Source organism: Cryptomeria japonica, chromosome 9 (assembly GCF_030272615.1).
Source record: "Cryptomeria japonica chromosome 9, Sugi_1.0, whole genome shotgun sequence".
Taxonomy (NCBI): domain Eukaryota; kingdom Viridiplantae; phylum Streptophyta; class Pinopsida; order Cupressales; family Cupressaceae; genus Cryptomeria; species Cryptomeria japonica.
This window is the reverse complement of record NC_081413.1, coordinates 1,210,234-1,233,062: the sequence shown is the minus strand read 5'-3', so window position 1 is coordinate 1,233,062 and position 22,829 is coordinate 1,210,234. Positions and strand designations below refer to the sequence as shown.

Sequence of the window (22,829 nt, the reverse complement as noted above, 5' to 3'; positions counted from 1 at the left end):
CTTTGGCTTACCTATCAGAGGAGGCTATAAGTGAAGCTTTTCATCTTCCAGAGCATAAAGATATGATTTACAAAAGCCTAGAAGGAGCCAGATCAATGTATGAAGATGATCCAGACACTTGCTTGAATATCATCAATAAGAACTGGTTACTCAAAAGTCGTCCTCGCCTGAGCAAGATTCCCAACACACCACATAGGATCGACTTCCAGGAGGAGTACAGAGATTTGATAACTTTGCTCAATCGAGTTACAGGGGCTCGTCAAGCCTTCTACTTTGAGAAATGGATGTTCTACTTCATTCAGGTGATAGTTCAAGGAAAAGGAACGATTCATTGGGCTAGAATTATTAGCCATTGCTTGGATGTGCAGTTAAGAAGACTAAAGCCTACCAAGTCATTCCACATGAGCTCATACGTCATATATGCCTTGATCAGGAGTTTCGAATATGCAGGACTACCTCACAGAGGAGTGATCAGAAGAGGACCCGGAGAAGTGAGAGTTTGTGACTCTTATGTTCATTTGCATCATCCACCTGGAAGTGACTACAAGTTAGTCAATGACACCTTCACGATGAACATCACTAGGATCTTGCAAGGCGGGATTCACAATCGACTATCTCTGGATGCACAAGAGCTTGTAAAGAGGTATGGTGCTTGGTTCATCTAGTTTCAAAAGTTTACATATATCAGAGTTCATGGGTGTCCTTCACCTCCCTACATGTTGCCGAGGTATCCGACAGACAGGATAGTGCTACTCGAGGTGACTAGGCAGTTGGCAGACTATACGAAGGCATTCAGACACATGCATAGAAATGGAATTCCCGTGCCCATCATATTGGGGAACTCAGTTGAGGTATGTCGCAATGCTTTAGCTTTAGATGGTGCGGAGAAGGAATTGGCCTCATATTCATTCACGTTCTTTGCCTTAAGGGAGAATTTTGATCCTTATGGGTATATAGAAGAGACATATGGTAGGAAGTATAGACACGAATTTCAGGTAGAGGACTTTTGGATGAATCTCTCAAGTGACTTGGAAGTGAAAAGAAAGATGCATTCTAGATTACCTTTAGATTTCATTAGGAAATGCAAAGTCTACAGAGTGGCCGATCAAGCTCAGGATAGTGGCAGACATCTTCAGTCATCCTATGACAAAGAAGACAAAACAGTGAAGATAGATTGGAACGAGCCTGAGATTTCAGACTTGAGAGCTTTGATGGCCCCAGTTTTGTCATGTACTCGCAAATGGGTGGATGTACAACATCAAAAGTTAAGAGAGCAGAACGTACCAATGACTTTTACTTTGGAGGAAAGACCAGAAGAGGGAGGAACAAGCGCAAGTGAAGGCAATTCTCATCCTAGAGGCCCGAAGAGGAAAGAAAGATTCGAGAAAAGGGAACCCTCCAAGAAGAAACAAGAGGCCAATCGAGATCGCTCATCAGGTACATCATCCCGACATGAAAAATGGACAAGTCAAGTTGAAGGACAAGAGAAGATGGTGCCTGAGGTTGATGAATCTATGGAGTCATCTCCCCAAGTCAATGAGCTACATGAAGAAAAGAATGATGATGAAGTGACATCTCCTCTCCGAGAAGATGAACCATTGCTTAAGGAAATACAAGTTAGAGAAACAAAATCGGCCATTCCAGACTGGTTGAAAGAGAGACTGACAAGGGTGATTATGGTTGAGGATGAAGAGGATGTGATTGACTTAGAGAGCCTTATAGGAAATTCTCAAGAAGCAACGGAGAAGAAGAAGGCCACCAAGATGCCCAAAATGATCAGAGATGAGACAGGGTCCAGGAAGTTGCAGATAGCTACACCAGTGATGGACAAGTATGAAGGTGAAATCCTTGCAGAAGAGTATGATGTAGAAATGTTTGAGCTTGGTCCACTCACTGCTGAACAAGCACTGGATGAGGCAACCGATTCGTTTGAAGTACTTAAAGACAAGCTTAAGGAAGAAATGGAAAAGAATAGGAAGCTTGAGAGAGAGGTCGGTGCTTGGAGAGGTTACTTTAACCATCTCAATCAGCCTTTGGGACGTCAGGATCCAGCAGTGTCTCCTGTGCAGGCACTTCCCCTTGAATCAGTTGGCGAGGCAGAAAGAGTCAAGAGCTTGGTTCAGCTTATGAGCTCTTGGATTGACAAATCCCACATAGTAGCCGTTGAATTTGCAACAAGAATGATGCAGACAATCCACCGAGCTATCCAGGTCCTTGAGATCATCCACAACCTAATGATAACAGTAGCCGCTTTCGCTCACACTAGAGATGTTATCATTCCTGTTCTGCAAGTGATTAGGCAAACACCAAGGAAGATCCTAGCACAAGAAAGGATAATGGATGGAGGAGCTCATAATTTACTTCAGTGGTCAACTCTACTCCAGATGAAAGAGGTTCTTTTCGAGCACATCAGCACCAAATGCAATCAAGTTGAGGGCGTCATCCATCCAATTTAGGACAAGGTGTTTGAGGTGTTGTGTACCATTCTTGGCAGGAGGATCGAAGTTGAGACAGATGTGGACCTTCAAGAGTTGGAAGAAAGAGTTAAGGTCATCTTTTGCAAAGATGAGAATGTCATCACAGATGAGCAGCGAGATGTAATGTTTACTACTATGCTCCTGATTGAGAAGATCAAAGAACTCGAACCTGAATGGGATACGGCTCTTCTCAAGGCCTTTGATCAGGTTATCCATTTGGAGGAACGAATGAGGAATCTTCTCGAGATTCCTATTGCTGAGATTGAAGGAATTGTGTCCAGATTCGTTGCATATGCTAAGAAAGAGCATTGGAAAGGGAATAAGGTTCTAGAAGAGAGGTTGTTATGAATGATGTGGCATCTTAATTATCATTGGTCTATGTTCCCTCGATTTTTGTGCCAATTAAATATTTGGCTATGCATTTAATAATGTTCAACTAAAAAGGGGACTTTTTGTAACAAACCCTAATTAGGGTTTAGGTGTCAAAATCTCAGCCGTTGATCTTCTTTTGATCTGGGCCGTTTATTGTAATTGAGGATGCTATATATACCCTCACTCATTTTCATTTTGTCATTAGATATTAGAAATTAGCAGTTAGAAATTAGAAGATTAGAGCTTTTGGAGAGAAGAAAGTTATTTTGTAGCAAGATTGAGCATTGAAGAGAGAATTTCAAGCAATTGTTGTCTATTTTGGCTTTGAGATCAATAAAATATTGAAGTTATGGTGTTTTATTGCAATTCTTGTGGCTATTTTTATGGTTGTTTACTTTCTTGAATCATTCTCAGTCAAAGTAGTATTTAAGTTTGAGGGACTAAGTGTTGGGCTTGATCTTTGGTGGTATTTGTAATTCTTGATGATTTGAAAATCATTAAACACCTTTGAAGATCGCATCAATTTCAGTAGAGTTGTAATTGCTTGGCAATACTGAGATTGGTAGAATCTTACCAAGTCTAGCCTACATTGAGTCATTCTTAGGATTATGTTAGAATTCATCTCTTGCAAACCCTATCTTTTGATCTTTTTTGAGAACCCGTTAGTTTTAGGAAAATTCTGTTCCTGCAGTTCGAAAACGTAAGGCCCCTTGAAGAAACAGCATTCACAACGACCACTGGTGCTTATCCACACATAGAGATCCTACAACGAAGAACATTGAAGTCACCCTGATTGATCCTTTTTCGCGATATCTTCAGCATTCAGAGGCTTTACTCAAGAGAGGATAAGGTACCCTTGGGTATTTTATTCTGTGTTTGATTGTGTACAAAATACACGTCAACACATACCCAAATGGGCCTCTCATACTTGCTTTTATAGCTTTTTCTCAAGAATCAACCCTCTTCTCCAAGTCATGTGGGATTAAAAATTTTACTTTATTTTATTTCCCTTTTCATGTGCACTAATAACTTCATAAAAATATTAATATTTCCCAACTTGGGCACCCTCATGAGAACATCTTTTAAAAACAACTTAAAGTCATTGAGCCTAGGCGTGGGGATCAAAAAGCAACTTGGAATTATAAAATTATTTTAGATATTACCTTCCAAAAATGGACTCCAAGAGAACCGAATGAGCCACCCCTCAAACCGGACTGCTAGAAATAGAAACCGAGTGTTATATTGTACTACTAAACATAGTACTTACTAAAAATCTACGTTACTTGAGGATGCGTCCCCGGTATTTTTTTCAGTCATCCTTGTCCTGGGGATAGGGGACTCAAAGGGACGTCCCCATAAATTCTGCATATAGAGAATGAATTTTGACAATGAATTCTATAAGCAATTTGACTTTGACTCTCAATTTAACACAAATTTGCCATAAGAACTCTGCTGGTTCTTATATGTTAAGGTTCTATAATGTATATGTAAATTTTTTATCTATGTTTTCATATGAATATTTTAAATTTTCCTATATATTTTAATTTTCCCTTTTTTTATATAGCCATCCCCTTTGCCGTCCTCTAGCCGTCCCCAAAATTGACAAAATAAATCATCATCCTAGAAATGTGTACCCCTGTCCCTTGCCATCCTTGTCTCAAAAACTCAGGGTAACGTAGCTAAAAATAGGAATTGATTCCAAACACCTATTAAGCACAATCCGGGTAGTTGTCAAAATTTACTAAAAATAATAAATTCATAAATCTCCTTTGATGGAAATTCATGTCATACCACTTTGATTCTCTTGAGAAACCCAGAAAAACCCAGAAGGCAAACTTCCAAACTCTTGCAAACACCCCTCTAAAATCCACTCGGAAAGAAATCCCTTCTGATGGAAATGCATGTCATACCACTCTGAAACTCTCGAGAAACCCAAAAAAACTGAGGCAAACTTCCAAACTCTTGCAAACACCTTTCTGAAATCCACTGAGAAGATGGATACCCTAATTTAGTCTCTGATTAGCCTATGGGTTTCCAGAATAGGCTAAAGATCCAACGGTTTAGAGCTGAGAAGGGGACATTACTAACCGACCTTGAGATTGCAGTTTTCAAATGTTTCAAGTTTCAATGAATTCCGAATGAGATTATCATAGAAATCCACATTGGAATGGCTATTGCCTTAATTAGATTTTAATACAAATAATGTTTATATGATATCATGATGCATACTAATGCTTAGTGAAAATAGATGTTATCTTGCTTATGGTTTAATGTCAATTTCTAGTGACTAATATTGTGTCTAGGACCTAAACCAAGAATTATCTTAAAGGGCATTTCAATTGGTAAATTTATTTTCTAAAATGTATTACATTTCTTATTTTTAATTGAAATTGTAGTTTTAGGGTAAAATATAGGAATATCCTAAAGGGGACATTATTGCGAGCCATCCAAGTGTAAGGTGACATTTTTGATAGCATCATTGTCCTTCATAGGTTCAACAATAGGTATGTGTAACTTTTGCACCCATGCACAAGTAGTACACATATTTGAACCATCAAATGTAGAGTGTCAACTTCCCTAAAATTTGTTGGTCATATTCCAACTTTTGGTAGAATATTGTTTCTTTTCATAGTTATGCAATTAGTAAGAGTCATTAGTTCTTAATTTTTTAGAAGGAGCTCTTGATATTTTGCATACATGGTGTAGATATCATTTTACATTGGGCTTTGTGGTTCCCTCACAAGAACTTATTTTCTTTGAATGAAAGGAGGACAAAGAGGTCTATCCATAGACCCACCCATGGTTCTCTCTGTGTAACTTTTCTGCTTATTAATATTTCTCTTATTGGCTTCAAAAGGATATTCTTTAGTATTTAGCATGTTGGAATTTTTTGGTTTTTTTTGGTTGTCATGCATCATATGTAACATTTATCCCCATCATATCCATCATAAGATCAAACATTCTTTCAAACTTTCTTTAATATCTTTTGAAGTTTTATTCTCTTTCTATATTTGCTTCTTCTGCCTCAAGTTCCAAAAGAGTTTCTATTTCTTTGTTCATGGGCAATTGAGGTTGATTTTTTCTAAGTTCTCTTGGCTGATACATGCTGGTTTTGTCACTCAACATGGATAGGAAGAATTTCTCACAATTTGGCAAGATCCTGCTTTGATACCATTGTAATATTGTGTTTAATTTTTATTTTTTTTAATAACTCAGAGGGAATATTTCATAATATCTAATCAAGTTTAATTTTTTAATTTCTATAGAATGATATATTTGCAGAAAGTGACCCTAAGTTGCTGGTTCAGATGTGGTTTTAGGTTTGGGGGTTCGAGAACCCGGTTTGCCGGTACGGCAAAATTTTGAAAAGAGGTTTGGGTTTGTTGGTAGAAAAACAATGTAAAGTACGGCAAAATTTATTTATTTATGCAACCTAGAAGCATGAATTAAGATTAGAATGTCACATAGCATCATATAAACAACAAAACTACCTTAAACTTATAATCATAGCATCATATACATCAAGTTCAATATCAAAATAATGATATCGAGTTCAAGTATAGGATTGACTTGTGTTGACGATTCCTAAGCCTCGTGTTACAGCCTTTTCTATGGTTATTTGGCACTACCATTCTGATTTGAATGTTCTTCACCCTAGTGTTGTTCTTTGATCATTGTACCAGCAGATCTGATGCCCATTCATATTGATTAATAATGCTCCAGTTTGGGATCTTGAGGATATGTTGAAGCCCTTGATGGTACTCTTTTTGGTATATGGTAAGGCAAAAACAAAAACATGTTATTTGCTTTTGGAGGAATGAGGGTATACGAGATTAACTTGTAAACCCTGTGGTAAGGAGCAATAAGGTTGTTTTTATATAAAGGTGCATGTTTATGGTACCCAACACCTTGATTGAACTAGGTGGTGTTTTCTAACTTGAAAATGGGTACTTTGCACTTGAACATGATTATAAATGTATCCTTCATGATCCAATCCTCACCACAAATTTAATGTTATCAGTCAAGTTAGAGACATATTTGTAAGATTTTGTGGTACCGGTAGATTTCAAGTGGTAGTTTGCAAAATAAAAAAAAGTTTTTGGGCACCTAGGCATCCTAGTTTGCCCTGTAGTTTGCCCTGCATTCACCCCAAATGAACTGGCTCGCCCGAGCATGAACCTTGGCTGGACCCATAGGCAAACCAGACTAGGATCCATACCCGAACCGAACTGGACCAGTACCGGGCCCTCAAACCAGTGAACCCTGCAACTTAGGCAGGAACCTATACAATTCCAATTGATATTTTTGATAATTAAATGAATTTGCACAACCGTGATCTCCATGTGAAATCACTCTTAAGGAATTGTGGGTTTTCATTCTCCAATGGCAGACCTAGAGGGGTTTCATCCTCAAGTTAATTGAATTGTAGTTCCATATTCCTAGAAGAGTAGAAATCAGATAATAAAATGTTTCTAAATGATGCTACTTTTCTTTCCTTGGTCTCTCTTAAATACCTTTCTTCTCTGACTGCCACAACTTTTCTCATACCCTTTTGTTCTTGTTGATTTTCCAAGGTTTTATTGGATGTATATATCTGATTCAATCTGATACTTGCATTCTTGGAATTCTATGTGTTCTCAAATTGAATAACATTATACTATATATATTCCTTTGGAGAGGCATGTCCTTGAACGGACATGTCTCTCCTTTAACTATAATAATTTAATCAATATTATAATGTTTCATCAATCAATTATTAATTTAGAATAATATAATAGATTAATATTGAATATTAAATTTTATATGATTAATAATAATATAATAATATAACATAATAATATATTATTATTAATCAACATATATTATATGTATTCTAAATGATCATTCGACTGAAGCTACAAACATTAACACTCCCTCTTAGCTAGGGAGGATGATCAGACAGAATGTGTAGTGATCTCCCATGTCAACACTTATGGCCCTCACCATAGCTACACAAAACATAATTAACACTCCCTCTTAGCTAGGGAAGATAAAATCAATGCAAATGCATTAAGTCTAGATTAATTATGGAAAAGAGAAAATATTATCTCACTATGATATCAGGAAGTATGGTATAAACAAGAATATCAAGGCACATGATATTCGCCATAACTCAAAAATATCATCTCATGATATTGGGAGTATTTGCATCAACCATATGATGCTCATCACAGGGGAGTATTTGCATCAACCATAGTCTCAAGGTGTGAATTTGCCTCCGTCGGCGATTCTATTCACAAGCTCTTACGTGGATTGCCTCTGTCGGCGATTCTATCCATAAGCTCTTGTGTGGATTACCTCAGTCGGTGATTCTATCCATGAGCTCTCATGTGGATTGCCTCAGTCGACGATTCTATCCATGAGCTCTCACGTGGATTGCCTCAGTCGGCGATTCTATCCACAAGCTCTTATGTGGATTGCCTCAATCGGCGATTCTATCCATGAGCTCTCACGTGGATTGCCTCAGTCGGCGATTCTATCCACAAGCTCCTAAGTGGATTGCCTCAGTCAGCGATTCTATCCATGAGCTCTCACGTGGATTGCCTCAGTTGACGATTCTATCCACAAGCTCTTAAGTGGATTGCCTCAATCGACGATTCTATCCACAAGCTCTTACGTGGATTGCCTCAGTCGGTGATTCTATCCATGAGCTCTCACGTGGATTGCCTCAGTCGACAATTCTATCCATGAGCTCTTAAATGGATTGCCTCAATCGGCGATTCTATCCATGAGCTCTCACATGGATTGCCTCAGTCGGCGATTCTATCCATGAGCTCTCACGTGGATTGCCTCAGTCGGCGATTCTATCCACAAACTCTTACGTGGATTGCTTCAGTCGGCGATTCTATCCACAAGCTCAAGTTATTGTAAGATCGTCACCTTCCAATAACCTCAAAAATACAAGTGGAAATCATTTGGAAGTCGTCACTTCCTTATGATTTACATAGGGCCCATAAGGCATTAAATGATTTCATTAGTATAATAATCAATTGAATCAAGTTTTACCTCATAAGTGTTTCATCTTCAATAGTGAAAATCCCTCTCAATCACTATGATCGAAATTGTCACAAGTTGACTGAACCATCTGCTCCCTCTGAAGCACAAGTTCTTGTATCAAACTCTTGTCCTCTTTTGAAATATCAGACTCCCTCTGCATCTGGTCTCAATCATCAATTCATTTATAAGCATCAATTTATTTCTCCCTTTAACTCAATTTTATTGTGCTTTCGTCCTGAAGGTATGTCAGAGAGAGAATGCAAATAGCTCATAAACTAAATTATCTCGAATAGAAATACCAATGATAGAAGCATAAAAGATTTTACTAGCCAATATTATAGCATTAACTACAAACTCAATAATTCATGCGCCTTAATAAAACATGGAATACTTGTCTTAAGTTTAAAACATTTCCTTTCATAAGGTGAGCCCATATAAGAAATATCACCATGAATCATCTCTCATCATAATTCCCTTTGAATGATGTAGAACATTTTCATAATTTTGATCAACACTTTCATTATGATCTGCCACACACAGTCGTTAATAACTTTTGCAATTTACCAAATTTATCCAATCTCTTCGGTGAGATGTTAGAAAATCTAATTACAAACATTTCCTCCAAGTTATAGCCAAATCCAACGGTTAAAACAAAAGTTATGACATTTTTCCCAAAACTGCTAACCCTAGGTAGGGTTTCAAGTGACCTGCACCAAAGTCGTCATATTTTGCACAAAACTGAATCAAATTTGATGAGATAAACATATTTGAAAACTAGGAACACAGATCTTTCCATCCATATATTATAGTCTTCATTTTGAGGCCAACCAAGGGCCGTACAATGGCATATTTCAGACTGAAAATTCTAGAAAAAACTGAATTCTCCAACCCTCTCCAACCTCCAAATTAAACTTCACAGGCCTGAGCTTTGATACTATGTTGATTTTCCCAGGTTTTATTGGATGTATTTTAATGTATATATCTAATTCAATTTGATACTTGCATTCTTGGAATTCTATGTGTTCTCAAATTGAATAACATTATACTATATATATTCCTTTGGAGAGGCATGTCCTTGAACGGACATGTCTCTCCTTTAACTATAATAATTTAATCAATATTATAATGTTTCATCAATCAATTATTAATTTAGAATAATATAATAGATTAATATTGAATATTAAATTTTATATGATTAATAATAATATAATAATATAACATAATAATATATTATTATTAATCAACATATATTATATGTATTCTAAATGATCATTTGACTGAAGCTACAAACATTAACAGTTCTTTATTTATTGTTTCATTTATAATATTAATTAATTCTTTTATTGGAGCCAGCTGCTTTGGATTTTCTGCAATTCCTTCTACCTTGTAATTACGTTTTGCTTTCTTATGATAGGATAAATGCTGCGATTAACATTTTGTTTTTGTCTTTCTAGTTGATTTGTTTTTGCCTTATTCAACACTCCTCATCCCCTTTCAGAGCTACCAAAATCAGTAGTGGTTAAAAAGTAAATTTTCCTTGTCCTGTAGAAGTCGCTCACAGCTGCATCCCTTTCAAACTGCCTTAATAAATTTAATATTTCTGAATATTCTAATCTGTGTATACTTTTGAAGCGGGGACATTACAATTAGTCCTGTGGACATTGTGGCCTTGTTTCTAATGGTTGGTAGCAGAGCCTTAGCAGACATATGGGTGGATCAGATGCCATCTAAATTAATGTGAATTGTTGATGATTGTATCCTTGGTATCTATTTCATAGAATTTTCATCACTTCAGAATCAATATTGATACAGTGCCGCCATATATACAATAAAATGATAGAATTATATTTTCATGGCAGTTATATGCGAAGCAATCAAATCAGTGGAACAATACCTACAACGTTTTCCAAGTTAAAGAAGCTGCAAGTATTGTAAGTAGCTTAACATTATATGTTCTGCATATTCTTCTGTATTCAAGTTCTGAAGTTGTCAAATCTGGTAGCAACATCATTCATGTCTCCGGAAACAATGTTTTTGTATGCAGTTGGGCATCTAGCAACAACTTCACCGGAAAACTTCCAGATCTCATTGGAAACTGGACCCAACTTGAGGACTTGTGAGATTACTGATTCTTGAACTATTGCTTGTATTTGTTTTTAATTGTATAAACACATGTTTCTTTTTCCTTTTTCCATGTGTGTAATGTGTTTCTTTTTCAGGAAACTGGAAGGCACTTCTTTTGAAGGGCCAATTCCTTCAACCCTATCAAATTTGACTAAATTGACTAGCCTGTAAGCTGAAGGACCTTTCGTCTCGCCTACTCAATTCTGAATACATAAATTGCTTTTTGGACGTGACTAACTAAAAATCACAAGTGAAAACAGTTTTTTCCTGTCATCCTAATTTTGCTAGTTGCTTTTTCATAGGTTTTTAATTTTTTGGAGAAAATTTTCATTTTTACCGGATGTGCATTTAATATCTTGGATGGCATGTTTTCATTCTGATTAAACAGCATCATATGTGATCTGCCTAATGGTGGCACATCCCTTCCAGTCTTACCAAACCTGAAGAATCTCAAAACATTGTGAGTGAAAAGATAAAAGTGTTTTTTATGTGTATGGGAATATGGTCCCGAAGCTTAATGCTTGATGTGAATTTGTTTCTAAATTTGATTTTGATTTAACTTATTTCACTTATTCTACAATGCTCTTCACTAATCTTGGCAGATTTTTAAGAAACAATAATATCTCTGGTCAAATTCCCGAATACATTGGAAAATTGGACGAACTACAGATGCTGTAAGTTATTCTTGAAAGCTTATGGGTGTTATAATTAGGAAATTAAAGCTTATGGGTGTTACATAACTAAGAATTTGTGTTAAGGGAGAAATCCTTTTGTGGAAGCTCTCTGATTTTAGTTCAACACTTGTCAGAAGAGGTCTCTGTCCACTTTGCTACTGTAAAAAAACCACCTAGGGTCTGATCCAACTTCACTGACCTTCCCAGATTGTTTTGATAGAATTCAGATCACAGATTCTATGAATGATACACTTTGCATGATTTATAATTAAGAGACATTCATGAAATGCTTATAAACAAACTTGGCCTTTTAGACTATTTGCCAGCATCCAAAACTGTTTTATTCTAACCTATTCCCTCTGAGAATTATGTCAAACAGTTAGCTCGCAGGTTTGTATGTAGAGTCTGATGAACAGTTTCAGTTTGAAGTGAGAGCGGATGTTAATGTCAATGTGAATCTTGATTCGGAATTACAGAAATAAATATGTAAAGTTAATAATTTTAAGTGGCCATTAATACAAACAACGTTCTAGCAATAAGGGTGGAAATATCAGAAATATATATATCATGCACCTTGTATTTGCCGAGGTTCCATTAAGGTTCTAGATATCTGAAAGTCTCCAACATAACAGTCTAAAACCCTTAGAAGCTGGTAAGCCAATAATTGTAAAGGTTCGATCCCTTCCTCCTGGGTACTAAAGCTGCAACATTCCCTTACTGTAGAAGACCATACCCAACTCCATTACCATCGGCAATAAAGTTGAATGTAATGGAGTTTGAGCCATAATACAAGCCGCAACTTCCCACTGAACATACGCCAAAAGTATAGATGCCACACTCAGCAACAATTCCTCATGCCAATGGAGGATAGCTCACATACCACCCATGCGATCAAGGGGAAGGGGATGCATGGGAAAGAGAGAATATGTGGAAGCCAAGATTAGCTTATAATAATCACCAAATCAAGAGAGTCAATTTTATTATGTAACAAATGTTATGCAAGTCGCTTCTCAAGCCAAACCTTAGTCTCTATATTCACGGGCAGACATTAATATCTTCCATACACAAGAAACAGCATCCAGCTAAACATTTCATTCTCAGCAGTAACTATCCTCCTCAAATCCCCATTTATCCCACGTAAGTACTGAAGTGTAATTTTAAATGGTGACGATTTTCAATGCGTATCCTGGGAAGATTACTAGACAAATCGTTCCATGCAGTATTCTTGACTTCTAGAATAAAGTGACATATGATTCCCACGATTACTTGGAATTTTTGTTCAGCTGCTCATTCTATTTAATCTTCCACTAACCCTCATACAATCGCCACAACAAGTGGTTATGTTCGCTCAACAATATCCATGTAATCACAATTGCCCCTTATAGTAAATAATCGATATTCATGTAATGACAATCGCCACTTGTAGTAAAAGAATCGAGAACCTTATGCAAATATACCATCTGCTGACCATATTTGAACGGTTTATTAAAGTCACCAATAACACTTTAATTCAACAATATAGTATATCTTGTTCACCCAACTTTAATAATTTAATTCTCTTACAGTAAAATATACATTCACCTGCGATGATGTTTCATTTTGAAAGTCACCTGTCAAATAACCCTTATTCCCAAAATAATAAAATACCTCTGTAAAAATCTTTAACCTACTTATTTGTCTCCCATGAAGATTGTTCTATAATCACACAACTTACTAGAATTTTTTAATAATAAATATTAAAATTAAATAATTTAATTTTTAAGTCATAAAGTGATTTTACTAATATTTTACTTTTTTAACTCTACAAATCACTTTATATAAAATAATAATTAAGTTGCCGAAATGGTTACGGGAACGGGTATGTGGGTACAAAATGTGCGTATGGCAGAATTCTTTTTGGGGGCTGGGAACGTACAATCGTACAATTTAAAATAAATAAATGTATGTATGTATAGCTAAAAAATAGAATTAAGTTTAGAATGTCATATACGGATACATATGCTAAACAAAACCATTATAAATTTCAAATTTTGAAACATAAAATACTAATTTAAATTCAGTTTTGAATATGAAAAAGATCAAACTAGAATCACTAAACATTTCAGAAACATTTCAACATCTAAAAACACAAACCCTGGATGCACCCACAGGAAATTCGTTCCAGAATCCAATGTTGGTACGTTTTGTACCCAGAATCGCCCAAAAAATCCCATGATTCAGCAACTTATATAATTAATTAAATATTAACTGCCTTTAAATAACTTAAGACAAAATAATAATTTAATTAATTAATTATTTATTTTCTTCCAGCAAAAATGGGACATTACAGCTACGCAAAAAAAAAGGATAGATAAGATAACTTAAGCATACATACGAAAGAGATGTATCAGCGTTAGAACTAAGCATTTAAGAAGTTTTGGTGGCATCCCACAGGTTCACAAATTGGGGCTGACTTCTCATGTGCCCTGCAGTATAATTTTAAATAGTGTATACCATAGTTTTAAAACTCTCGGACTCGCCTCGGACTCGCCACGGACTCGCGAGTCCTTTGGCGCCGTGAGTCGACTCGCCTAGGACTCGCGGGGCGAGTCCAAGCGAGTCCCTGCGAAAGACTCGCGAGTCTTTCGCTCGGACTCGCGAGTCTTTCACAGGGACTTGCGGGCCCAGAAAAACGTGCCCGTGAGGGTTAAAAACGAGTTTTTTTTTTAATTTTTTGACTTCATTTTGGTTTTTTTTTCGCTGGAGCAGGTTAGAAGGGTTTGGAGGAGTAGAGGGAAGAAGGAAAAATCAGCAAGAGAGATCTAGGTAAGGATTTTTCTCTTTCTTTTTTTTTTTTCATTTGAATCATTTCATTGTTTTGAAACTGAAAAAAATCTTGAAAAACAAGGGGATATGCTGCCAAATTTTTTTCTATTTTCTTTCCTAAGTTATTTCCTCTTTTTTTTTTCTTGTTTTTGAATGCTATTTTTCCCAAATGATTCATTGTCATTTTTTTTGTTGATTTTCCATAAAACTCTGCTGTTTTTTTTTTTTCATGTTAAATCAGCAATGGCAAGTTCAACTCCAAGGGCAACCCCAAGGTCAGGAAGACAAAGAGATAAAGCTTGGAAATATGGGATTGCAGGAAGCAAAAAGGGGGAGGTCACTTGCACCGAATGCACAAGATGGATGACTGGTGGAATCAATAGATTAAAATACCACCTTGCACAAATACCTGGATATGGTGTGGAGGCATGCCCCAAATCAACTCCTGAAATTATTAGAGAGATGAAGGCCATTCTTGCTGAGAATGATATGCATAAGGAAGAAAGGCAAAAAACAAGAGAAGCCATGGCAGCTGCAATGAATCCCACATTGTCCACTTCGGGTCCCATTGGTCACAGTCGGGGTCGTCAGTCACTTTCATCTTTTGGTGACAATGAGGGTGAGGCTAGTGGCACTCCTGTTAGATCAGACCCTAATTTTTTTGTACCACGCAATGTTCCAGGTGCACAACCTTCACTTGAAGGTACAGGATGGAATAGAGAGAAGCATGAACAAGCACGGATAGCAGCTTCAAACTTTTGGTTTTACAATAATCTATCTTTCAATGCAGCAAACAATGTGTGTTGGGAAAGTTTTGTTAATGCATGTACAGTGGCGGGTAAGGGGTTTAAGGCCCCAACAGGTCATGACTTCAATGGGCCATTGCTAGAGAAAGCTGTGAAAAATACAGAAGGTGTGGTTGATGATCAGAAAAGGTATTGGAAGAGAAAAGGATGCAGCATTTTATCTGATGGATGGACAGATGGACGGAATAGGACTCTTCTCAACTTCTTGGTGGCTTCAAATGGTGCAATGGTATTCATAAAATCTGTTGATGCCTCAAATGAAATAAAAAATGTAGAGACTTTGTGTAATTTGTTGGATGGTGTGGTTCGGGAAGTTGGAGTTGAGAATGTTGTCCAAATTATTACGGACAACGCAGCTGCATATGTATCTGCAGGTAGAATGCTTATGCAGAGGCATCCTTCGATTACATGGAGTCCTTGTGCTCCACATTGCTTGGACTTGGTGCTAGAGGACATTGGGAAGATTGGATGGGTGAAGAAGGTGGTTGAAGATGCAAAAAGTGTCACCAAATTCATCTACAACCATACTTGGGTGCTTGCTTTGATGAGAAAACACACAAATGGCAAGGACCTTGTGCGACCTGGAGTGACACGATTTGCTAGCCACTTCATCACTTTGTAGAGCATTCTTAGTGCCATTCCTCATCTTAAGTAGATGTTTGTGTCAGATGCTTGGTTGGGGTCTGCATACTCCAAAAGACCTAAAGCAGAGAAGATTGTGACCATTGTTTTTGATGAAGGGTTCAATAAAAGTGGAGAGGAGTTGACTGCGGTAAGTAACAAACACAAAAGTAAAGTTTATACAATCTTGTCTATTTGCTGATTTTATTTTTTAGGGGTTGATTTTGTACTAATTTAAAATTTGTTTTAATTTTTTTAGGTGACAGAACCTTTGGTGAGGGTTCTTTGTATGGTGGATGGAGAGGGCATGCCAATGGGTTTCATTTATGAGGCCATGGATAGGGCCAAAGAGGCCATTTCACATTACTATTGTGGAAATGCAAGAAAATGTGAAATCTTTTGGCGCATCATTGATCGTAGGTGGACAAACCAACTCCACCAACCGATACATGCCTTCGCCTACTTTTTGAACCCAAAATTCTACTTCTCTGATTCATTTAGGGCTGATGAGGAGGTCATGGCAGGTGTTATTACATGCATTGATAAGATGACACCTGATCCTGAGTTGAGAGACAAGGTTCTTGATGAGTTGGAGGTGAGATTTGACATTTGCAATTGCTCTATCTTTATTTATGAATTCGGAAATGTTCATTATTGAATTTGAGTTTGACACTTTGACTATCTAGTATCTATTTCTGAATTTGGAAATGTTCATTCCATTGTTCAAGATCTACAAAAGTGCAGAGGGGAGACTCTTCTCATCACAACTAGCAATTGATAGGAGAGGAAAACAACAACCAGGTAAAACATTTAGTAACTTAGTTCAATAGTGCAAGAAAAAACCTACAAACTTGATTGTTACATTTTTTTCTCAATTCTAATATTTCTAAATGTTTTTTGTAGATTTATGGTGGGAGAATTATGGTGCCGGCACGCCTAATCTTCAAAAGATAGCTATCCGTGTTTTGTCTCAGCCATGCAGTGCTTCTGGGTGTGAACGAAATTGGAGTGTCTTTGAAAGCATTCACACAAAGAAGAGAAATAGATTGTCACAAAAGTGGCTCAATGATCTAGTATTTGTTCGGTACAACCTTCGCCTTCGAGTTAGACAGGTGGAGGGTGTTTCACATGAGGCCATTGACTTGGATGAAATTGATCCATATGGTGATTGGACCATGAATGAACAAAATGATGGTGATGATGTCCTCCTTACCGAAGAAGAAATTGCAGAAATAGAGAGAGGAGCAGCACAAGATGCAGAAGGAGCAAGATTGGATGAAGATGAGGACGAAGATGAGGATGATGATGAGGACTATGACTTTGAAGAAGAATCATCTCACCATTTAGATACCACAACACCCACTGCTACTACTTCTAGCTCAAGGCCTGAAAAATTGAGCTATATTAGGAAAAATACAAAGAGGAAGATGTAGTCTTCTCTTTGGTTTGTTCATTCACATTGTTGTATTTCACATTTGCAGTTGGACTTGGACATATCATTATATGTAATTTTGTGAACATTTATATACTTATGCTGCCATTATAGTATTATACATTTTAGAGTTGAAAGTTGAAACTTGAATATGCTGCCATGAATGATGAAATTTCAAATATTGCGTGTTTGTACTTTGTAGATCATATGGCATGTGTAATGTTTCAATTATGGCACTTATGTTCTCTAAATGCATTAATTTCTTTATGTTTTTTTGTAAAACTACGGTTTTTTATTTTGCCGAGTCTTTGCCGAGTCTTTCGCGAGTCTTTCATGAGTCCGAGTCCGAGTCCAAAATTTTGGTTTGCCGAGTCCGAGGCGAGTCCGAGATTTTCAACTATGGTGTATACTATCTGATACATGTCATATGTACTTGTATCAAAAGTGTTATATTTATTAGATTATAATTTCAAACAGTTACATAACTCATCATTAACATCTTACATTACTTTACTGACCTGCCAATATCAATATATATGTCTTGAGTCTTGCTAATATTAAATTTAACCCTCTTGCCAAATGCACTGAAAATTTTATCATTACCAATCTTAACATGTGCATGAAGGAGAAAGGTAATATTTTGAAATGTTTCTAGATTGTCCAACTGAAATTTGTTCACATATACTGTAATGTCCTCTTTTGTAGAGTAGCCTTAAATGACCTTTTAGCCTATTTAATTCCCGTAGAGGGGCTTTCTTAGGGAATATTTTAATTAATTATTTAAATTTGTCTAATAAAGTAATTTTCCATATGATTTTATCTTAATTAATCAAAAAATAGGTGACTAAATGATTTAAAAGGACAAATACTATGCGGTCACTTTATAAAGTGCTTTATGGATTTATTTTAAGTTGGGAAATTAAAAAGGTACTTTCGGGAAGGTTCTACGGGAATTTTTAAAATGTCTATTGGAAGCTCATTTACATATGTTGGATTTTATTTTCTTTGTGGAGACTTGGAGTTTTCAATGAGAGCAAAGCCCTAGGATGAAAACCCTAAGGGATTGGTTTTGGTGGAGAGACATCTACCCTAGCCAATTTGTAGGTGGAATCACACAGGTTTCATGTGGGTGTGAAAATAGTGAATGGGTAATTTTTCGGAGGTTTGTAGGTAAACAAAAAATTAGTATTCTTCAATTATTGGACAAAAGTTTATTTCATCGGTTAGATTTTAGGAGCCATTTATAGAGGATATCAAAGGATGCTATGTTGAGACATGGACCAGCTAGGACTCGAACCTACGACCTTCCATATGCTGTTGGAGTGCTCTACCACTGAGCTACTGGCCCCTCTTGGACCATTCCATTGTTGGTCTGGGTGTGGCTTATTTCCAACACCAACACCCCCCCTTAAGCCACAACTCTCATGTGCTTGGGGCTCCTAGCCTGGACCTGGACCTGGCTTTGATACCATGTTGAGACATGGACCAACTAGGACTCGAACCTAGGACCTTCCATATGCTGCTGGAGTGCTCTACCACCGAGCTACTGGCCCCTCTTGGACCAGTCCATCGTCGGTCCGGGTGTGGCTTATTTCCAACACCAACAGCTACCTTTGAATGTATTAGGGAAAGAACAAAAAAAAAATGTTATTTCTTTGTTGGGTGATAGTATTAAACGTTGTTTAGGCAACTGGAGATTGTCATTGCTGGATGTGGGGGAGGGCATTTTCACAAGATTGAGGCGTAGAATATTTACGTTGCTGGGTGCTTAGATATATATTGCTTGGCCTGATAGTTTTGAGCAGTACAAGGGTGACTGGAAAGAGATTATGCTGGTTGATGCTCCTAGTTTGAGTGTGGTGTGAAGTTTGAAGTCATCAACAGATTTGGGGCAGGCATAGCAATCTCGAAGCATACCTACAGCTAGCGTGAACTTATGAAGAGATTCCAAATGAATTAGCGAGCTTGGTGTGGAGTTTGAAGGACCCACACATGATGTGCAGGGATGTCTAAGTAGAAGCAATTCGATGATCACTTTTTGATGAAATGTTCCTATCATTAATGAATGTTGAATGAGAATGGATGGTGAAAACTTGTTCCAAATATTCCAATAAAACTTAGCTAGCATTAGAAAACATAAAACTCCACATATTTCAATGCATACAAGATGTTTGACAAAATACCTATGTTAATAATTTCAAAAAATTGAGAATTTTTTGGCCAGGGAAACAGGTTTAGATCATTGCAGTGGTATCAGAGTTGTGTATCTTGCTAGCTAGTAGGGATTTGTGCAAATTTTTGATAGCAGAAATTTCTTTCGCAGGTGGGAGGGTCTCACAAGTATTATTTTAGATAGAGGCCAGATGATCTGCTAGAACAGCCAGAGACTGAAGATTTATTTGCTAATAGAACTGTGTGTTAGATGGGTGACAGGGATGATCAACAAAATCCTAGTTTAATGCAAATTTTAAAATGCTTGGCTAGAGGACAACAACAATTGGTTCAATTGATGACTCATACAATGCAAAATAATAATGTCAATCAAAACAATGCAGGTAATAATGGCAACGTCGGAAACAATTGTGACCATGGAGAACATAATACTAACATTCCAGCCAATAACAAATCCAACGTAACTAGTAGAACAACACAAAGATCTCTAATGCTTGATTTCTTAGAAGCTCTGCCAAGAGGACAACCAATATAGCAGGAAGGTGGTGAATGTTGGGTAAATTATTTGAGGGAGTACTAATCATTAAGTGACAAATTTCATGCAGCCATGTTCTTATGTAATGGGCCCCCTTGTTTGGCACTAAATTTATGTCCTTTTTACTTAGTGTAATTTTGTCAAACAGTTGGCTTGCAAGCTGACTACTGGATTTTTTTGGTTCTTGATTTGCAATAGGATAAATTGGATAAATTGATATTTATTGTAAAGCTTTCAAAGTTTATTCAATATAAAAAAACAACCAGACATATCAAATACCAAAAACAAGAAGATTAATGCTGATGGTATTTATTTAATTCCAACCCCAAGCATACAAATCAGATTTGAAGAATATTACAGACCATATGATAATAAAAAAATTCAAACCTGAACTCCACAAGTATAGAACCTGCTGAAAACACTGTTCACACACTGTAGCTGCACTATTCATGGCACTATTCACATTACCATTCACGTTACTATTCACGGCACTGTTCACGCACTGCTCACAGCAACTCATATATCTTCACTATCACCTTCAAACTGCTCCAAAATCTTCTTAAATCTGCCTTGTGAAAATCTAATGAACCCAATGTGTTTCCTAAATGAAAACACCATAAATTCTCCTGACTGTATCTCACAACAGTGAGAAGAATGTTGACCAAGAGGGATTTCGTCCTCCAAGCCCAACGAATCAGATTTCTCAAGAAATCCAACAACAAGATATTAAATCTTCTCCAAGCATACCCCAAAAGAGAGCTCTCAACCTCAATTTATATCTTCTTCCTGGATGCAAACACTTCATTTCCTCAATGTGGGATAATACATTTTAGAATAAAATATTATTTCCCACAATGTACACATTAAAGGGAACTTTTAATATTTTAAACATTACTTTATATTCCCAACCTTATAATATAATGATAAAGTTAAATATTTAATTTAACTTTACACTTTATCGTTAAATATTAAAACATTGTTGATAATCCCTTTAAATCATTGTCGCCTTCAAATATTTTTTACTGATAATTATGCCAACCAGGGAAACACTAAAAATTTCAAGTCACTGCTTGGAGACTAACTTACTATAAATAGTAAGTGTCTACAAACCCTGTCAAAGCAGCATTGATTGGTCTGAAATTGAAAATACCTAGGCCAAAACACCTCAGGATCCCACCAATGTCCTTGTTAGCCTTCGGGACCATGTCAGAATAGGCTAACGACACCCCATATCATGTTACGCTAAAAAGGGGACATTACAGTTTGCCCCCCTTGAAATTGCTTGTCCTCAAGCAAATTCGGTCCTGAATGTTGCAATACCTGCTCATTCTCCCATGTAGCATCCTCATCTGGCAGGTCTCTCCATTTCACCAAGTATTCCTTAACGATTCTGTTCCTGAGTGTCCTTTCCCTGACATCTAGAATAGCTGCAGGGATCAACACTAGTCTCCCTTCCTCATCTAACGGAGGTAAATCTGCTGAAGGCACCACACCCTGACCAATGGCTTTCTTAAGCCTCGATACATGGAACACATTATGCACACGGCTACCCTCTGGAAGCTCTATCTTGTAGGCAACCTCACCTACCCTGCGAATGACTCTATAGGGGCCATAAAACCGGGGTCTCAACTTCTCTGCTCCGCTCTTCTTGAGCAATGACTGTCTATATGGTTGTAACCTCAAATACACCATGTCACCAACCTCAAAACTGCGCTCCACCCTGTGTTGATCAGCATACAACTTTTGCTGATTCTGTGCCTGCTGTATATTCTCCTTGAGCGCCCTTAGGATGTCCTGACTATCCTGCAATGAGTCTCGGGCTTTGGGTACTCTGCTATCCCCCAAGACTATGTCAACAAAGCTCGGCGCCTCGTAGCCATAAAGTGCCATGAAGGGTGTCATCCTGATAGACATATGATATGTTGTGTTGTAACAATATTCTCCCATGTGTAACCATCTCACTCAGGCCCTCTGTTGTGCAGTCACATAATTTCGCAGATAACCCTCAACCCACTTATTCACAATCTCTGTCTGACCATCCATCTGTGGATGATAACTAGTGCTAGGTGTGAGCTCCGTACCATACAACCGAAAGAGCTCCTGCCAAAAAGCACTCAAAAATCTGCTATTCCGATCACTCACAATAAACCTGGGCAACCCATGCAATCTGAATATCTCCTTGTAAAAGAGGTCTGCCACCTGCGCTGCTGTGTAAGTAGATGGTACAGCGAAGAAATGGGCAAACTTTGTCAAGTGGTCTACCACAACATATATACAATCTCGCCCTTGCACTCTAGGTAGTCCAGTGATGAAGTCCATGGATATGCTTTCCCACTTCCTATCTGGAATGGGCAAAGGCTGAAGCAACCCTGCAGGGAAAGTGTGCTCTCCCTTATTTTGCTGACATACTGCACACTCCTTCACATATCTCTGCACATCATCCTTAAGTCCCCTGCAAGTAAACCTTTCACGGATCTGCTTGTAAGTTTTGAAGATCCCAGGATGTCCAGCTGTAGGCGCATCATGGAACGCCCTTAAAATTTCCCCCTTGAACAGTGATGTAGGAATCAAATAAATCCTATCCTGAAATTTGATCAACCCATCCAACACCATATACCTATCATCCTGTATGGTACCTGCAACTATCCCAGAAGCCCAAGTATCCCCTGCATACTCTGCTATAATCCGATCTCTCCAATCCCCTGAAATCTCAACTAGAGTGCAAACATGCGGTCTCCTGCATAAAGCATCGGCCACCACATTCTTCTTCCCTTT

The 22,829-nt window shown here is 37.4% G+C and overlaps 1 protein-coding gene across 2 annotated transcripts in view; it reads left to right on the top strand.

The window, feature by feature from the left end:
- The window catches only part of LOC131059705 (probable LRR receptor-like serine/threonine-protein kinase At1g56140), a 140,622-nt gene that overhangs the window by 13,686 nt on the left and 104,107 nt on the right, over nt 1-22,829 (top strand). For both annotated transcript variants that reach the window (XM_057992725.2, XM_057992731.2), the window contains 5 exons: nt 10,745-10,816; nt 10,930-11,001; nt 11,105-11,176; nt 11,398-11,469; nt 11,612-11,683. In XM_057992725.2, the coding sequence (XP_057848708.1) occupies nt 10,745-10,816; nt 10,930-11,001; nt 11,105-11,176; nt 11,398-11,469; nt 11,612-11,683 (360 nt within the window). The remainder of the gene's footprint in view (nt 1-10,744; nt 10,817-10,929; nt 11,002-11,104; nt 11,177-11,397; nt 11,470-11,611; nt 11,684-22,829) is intronic.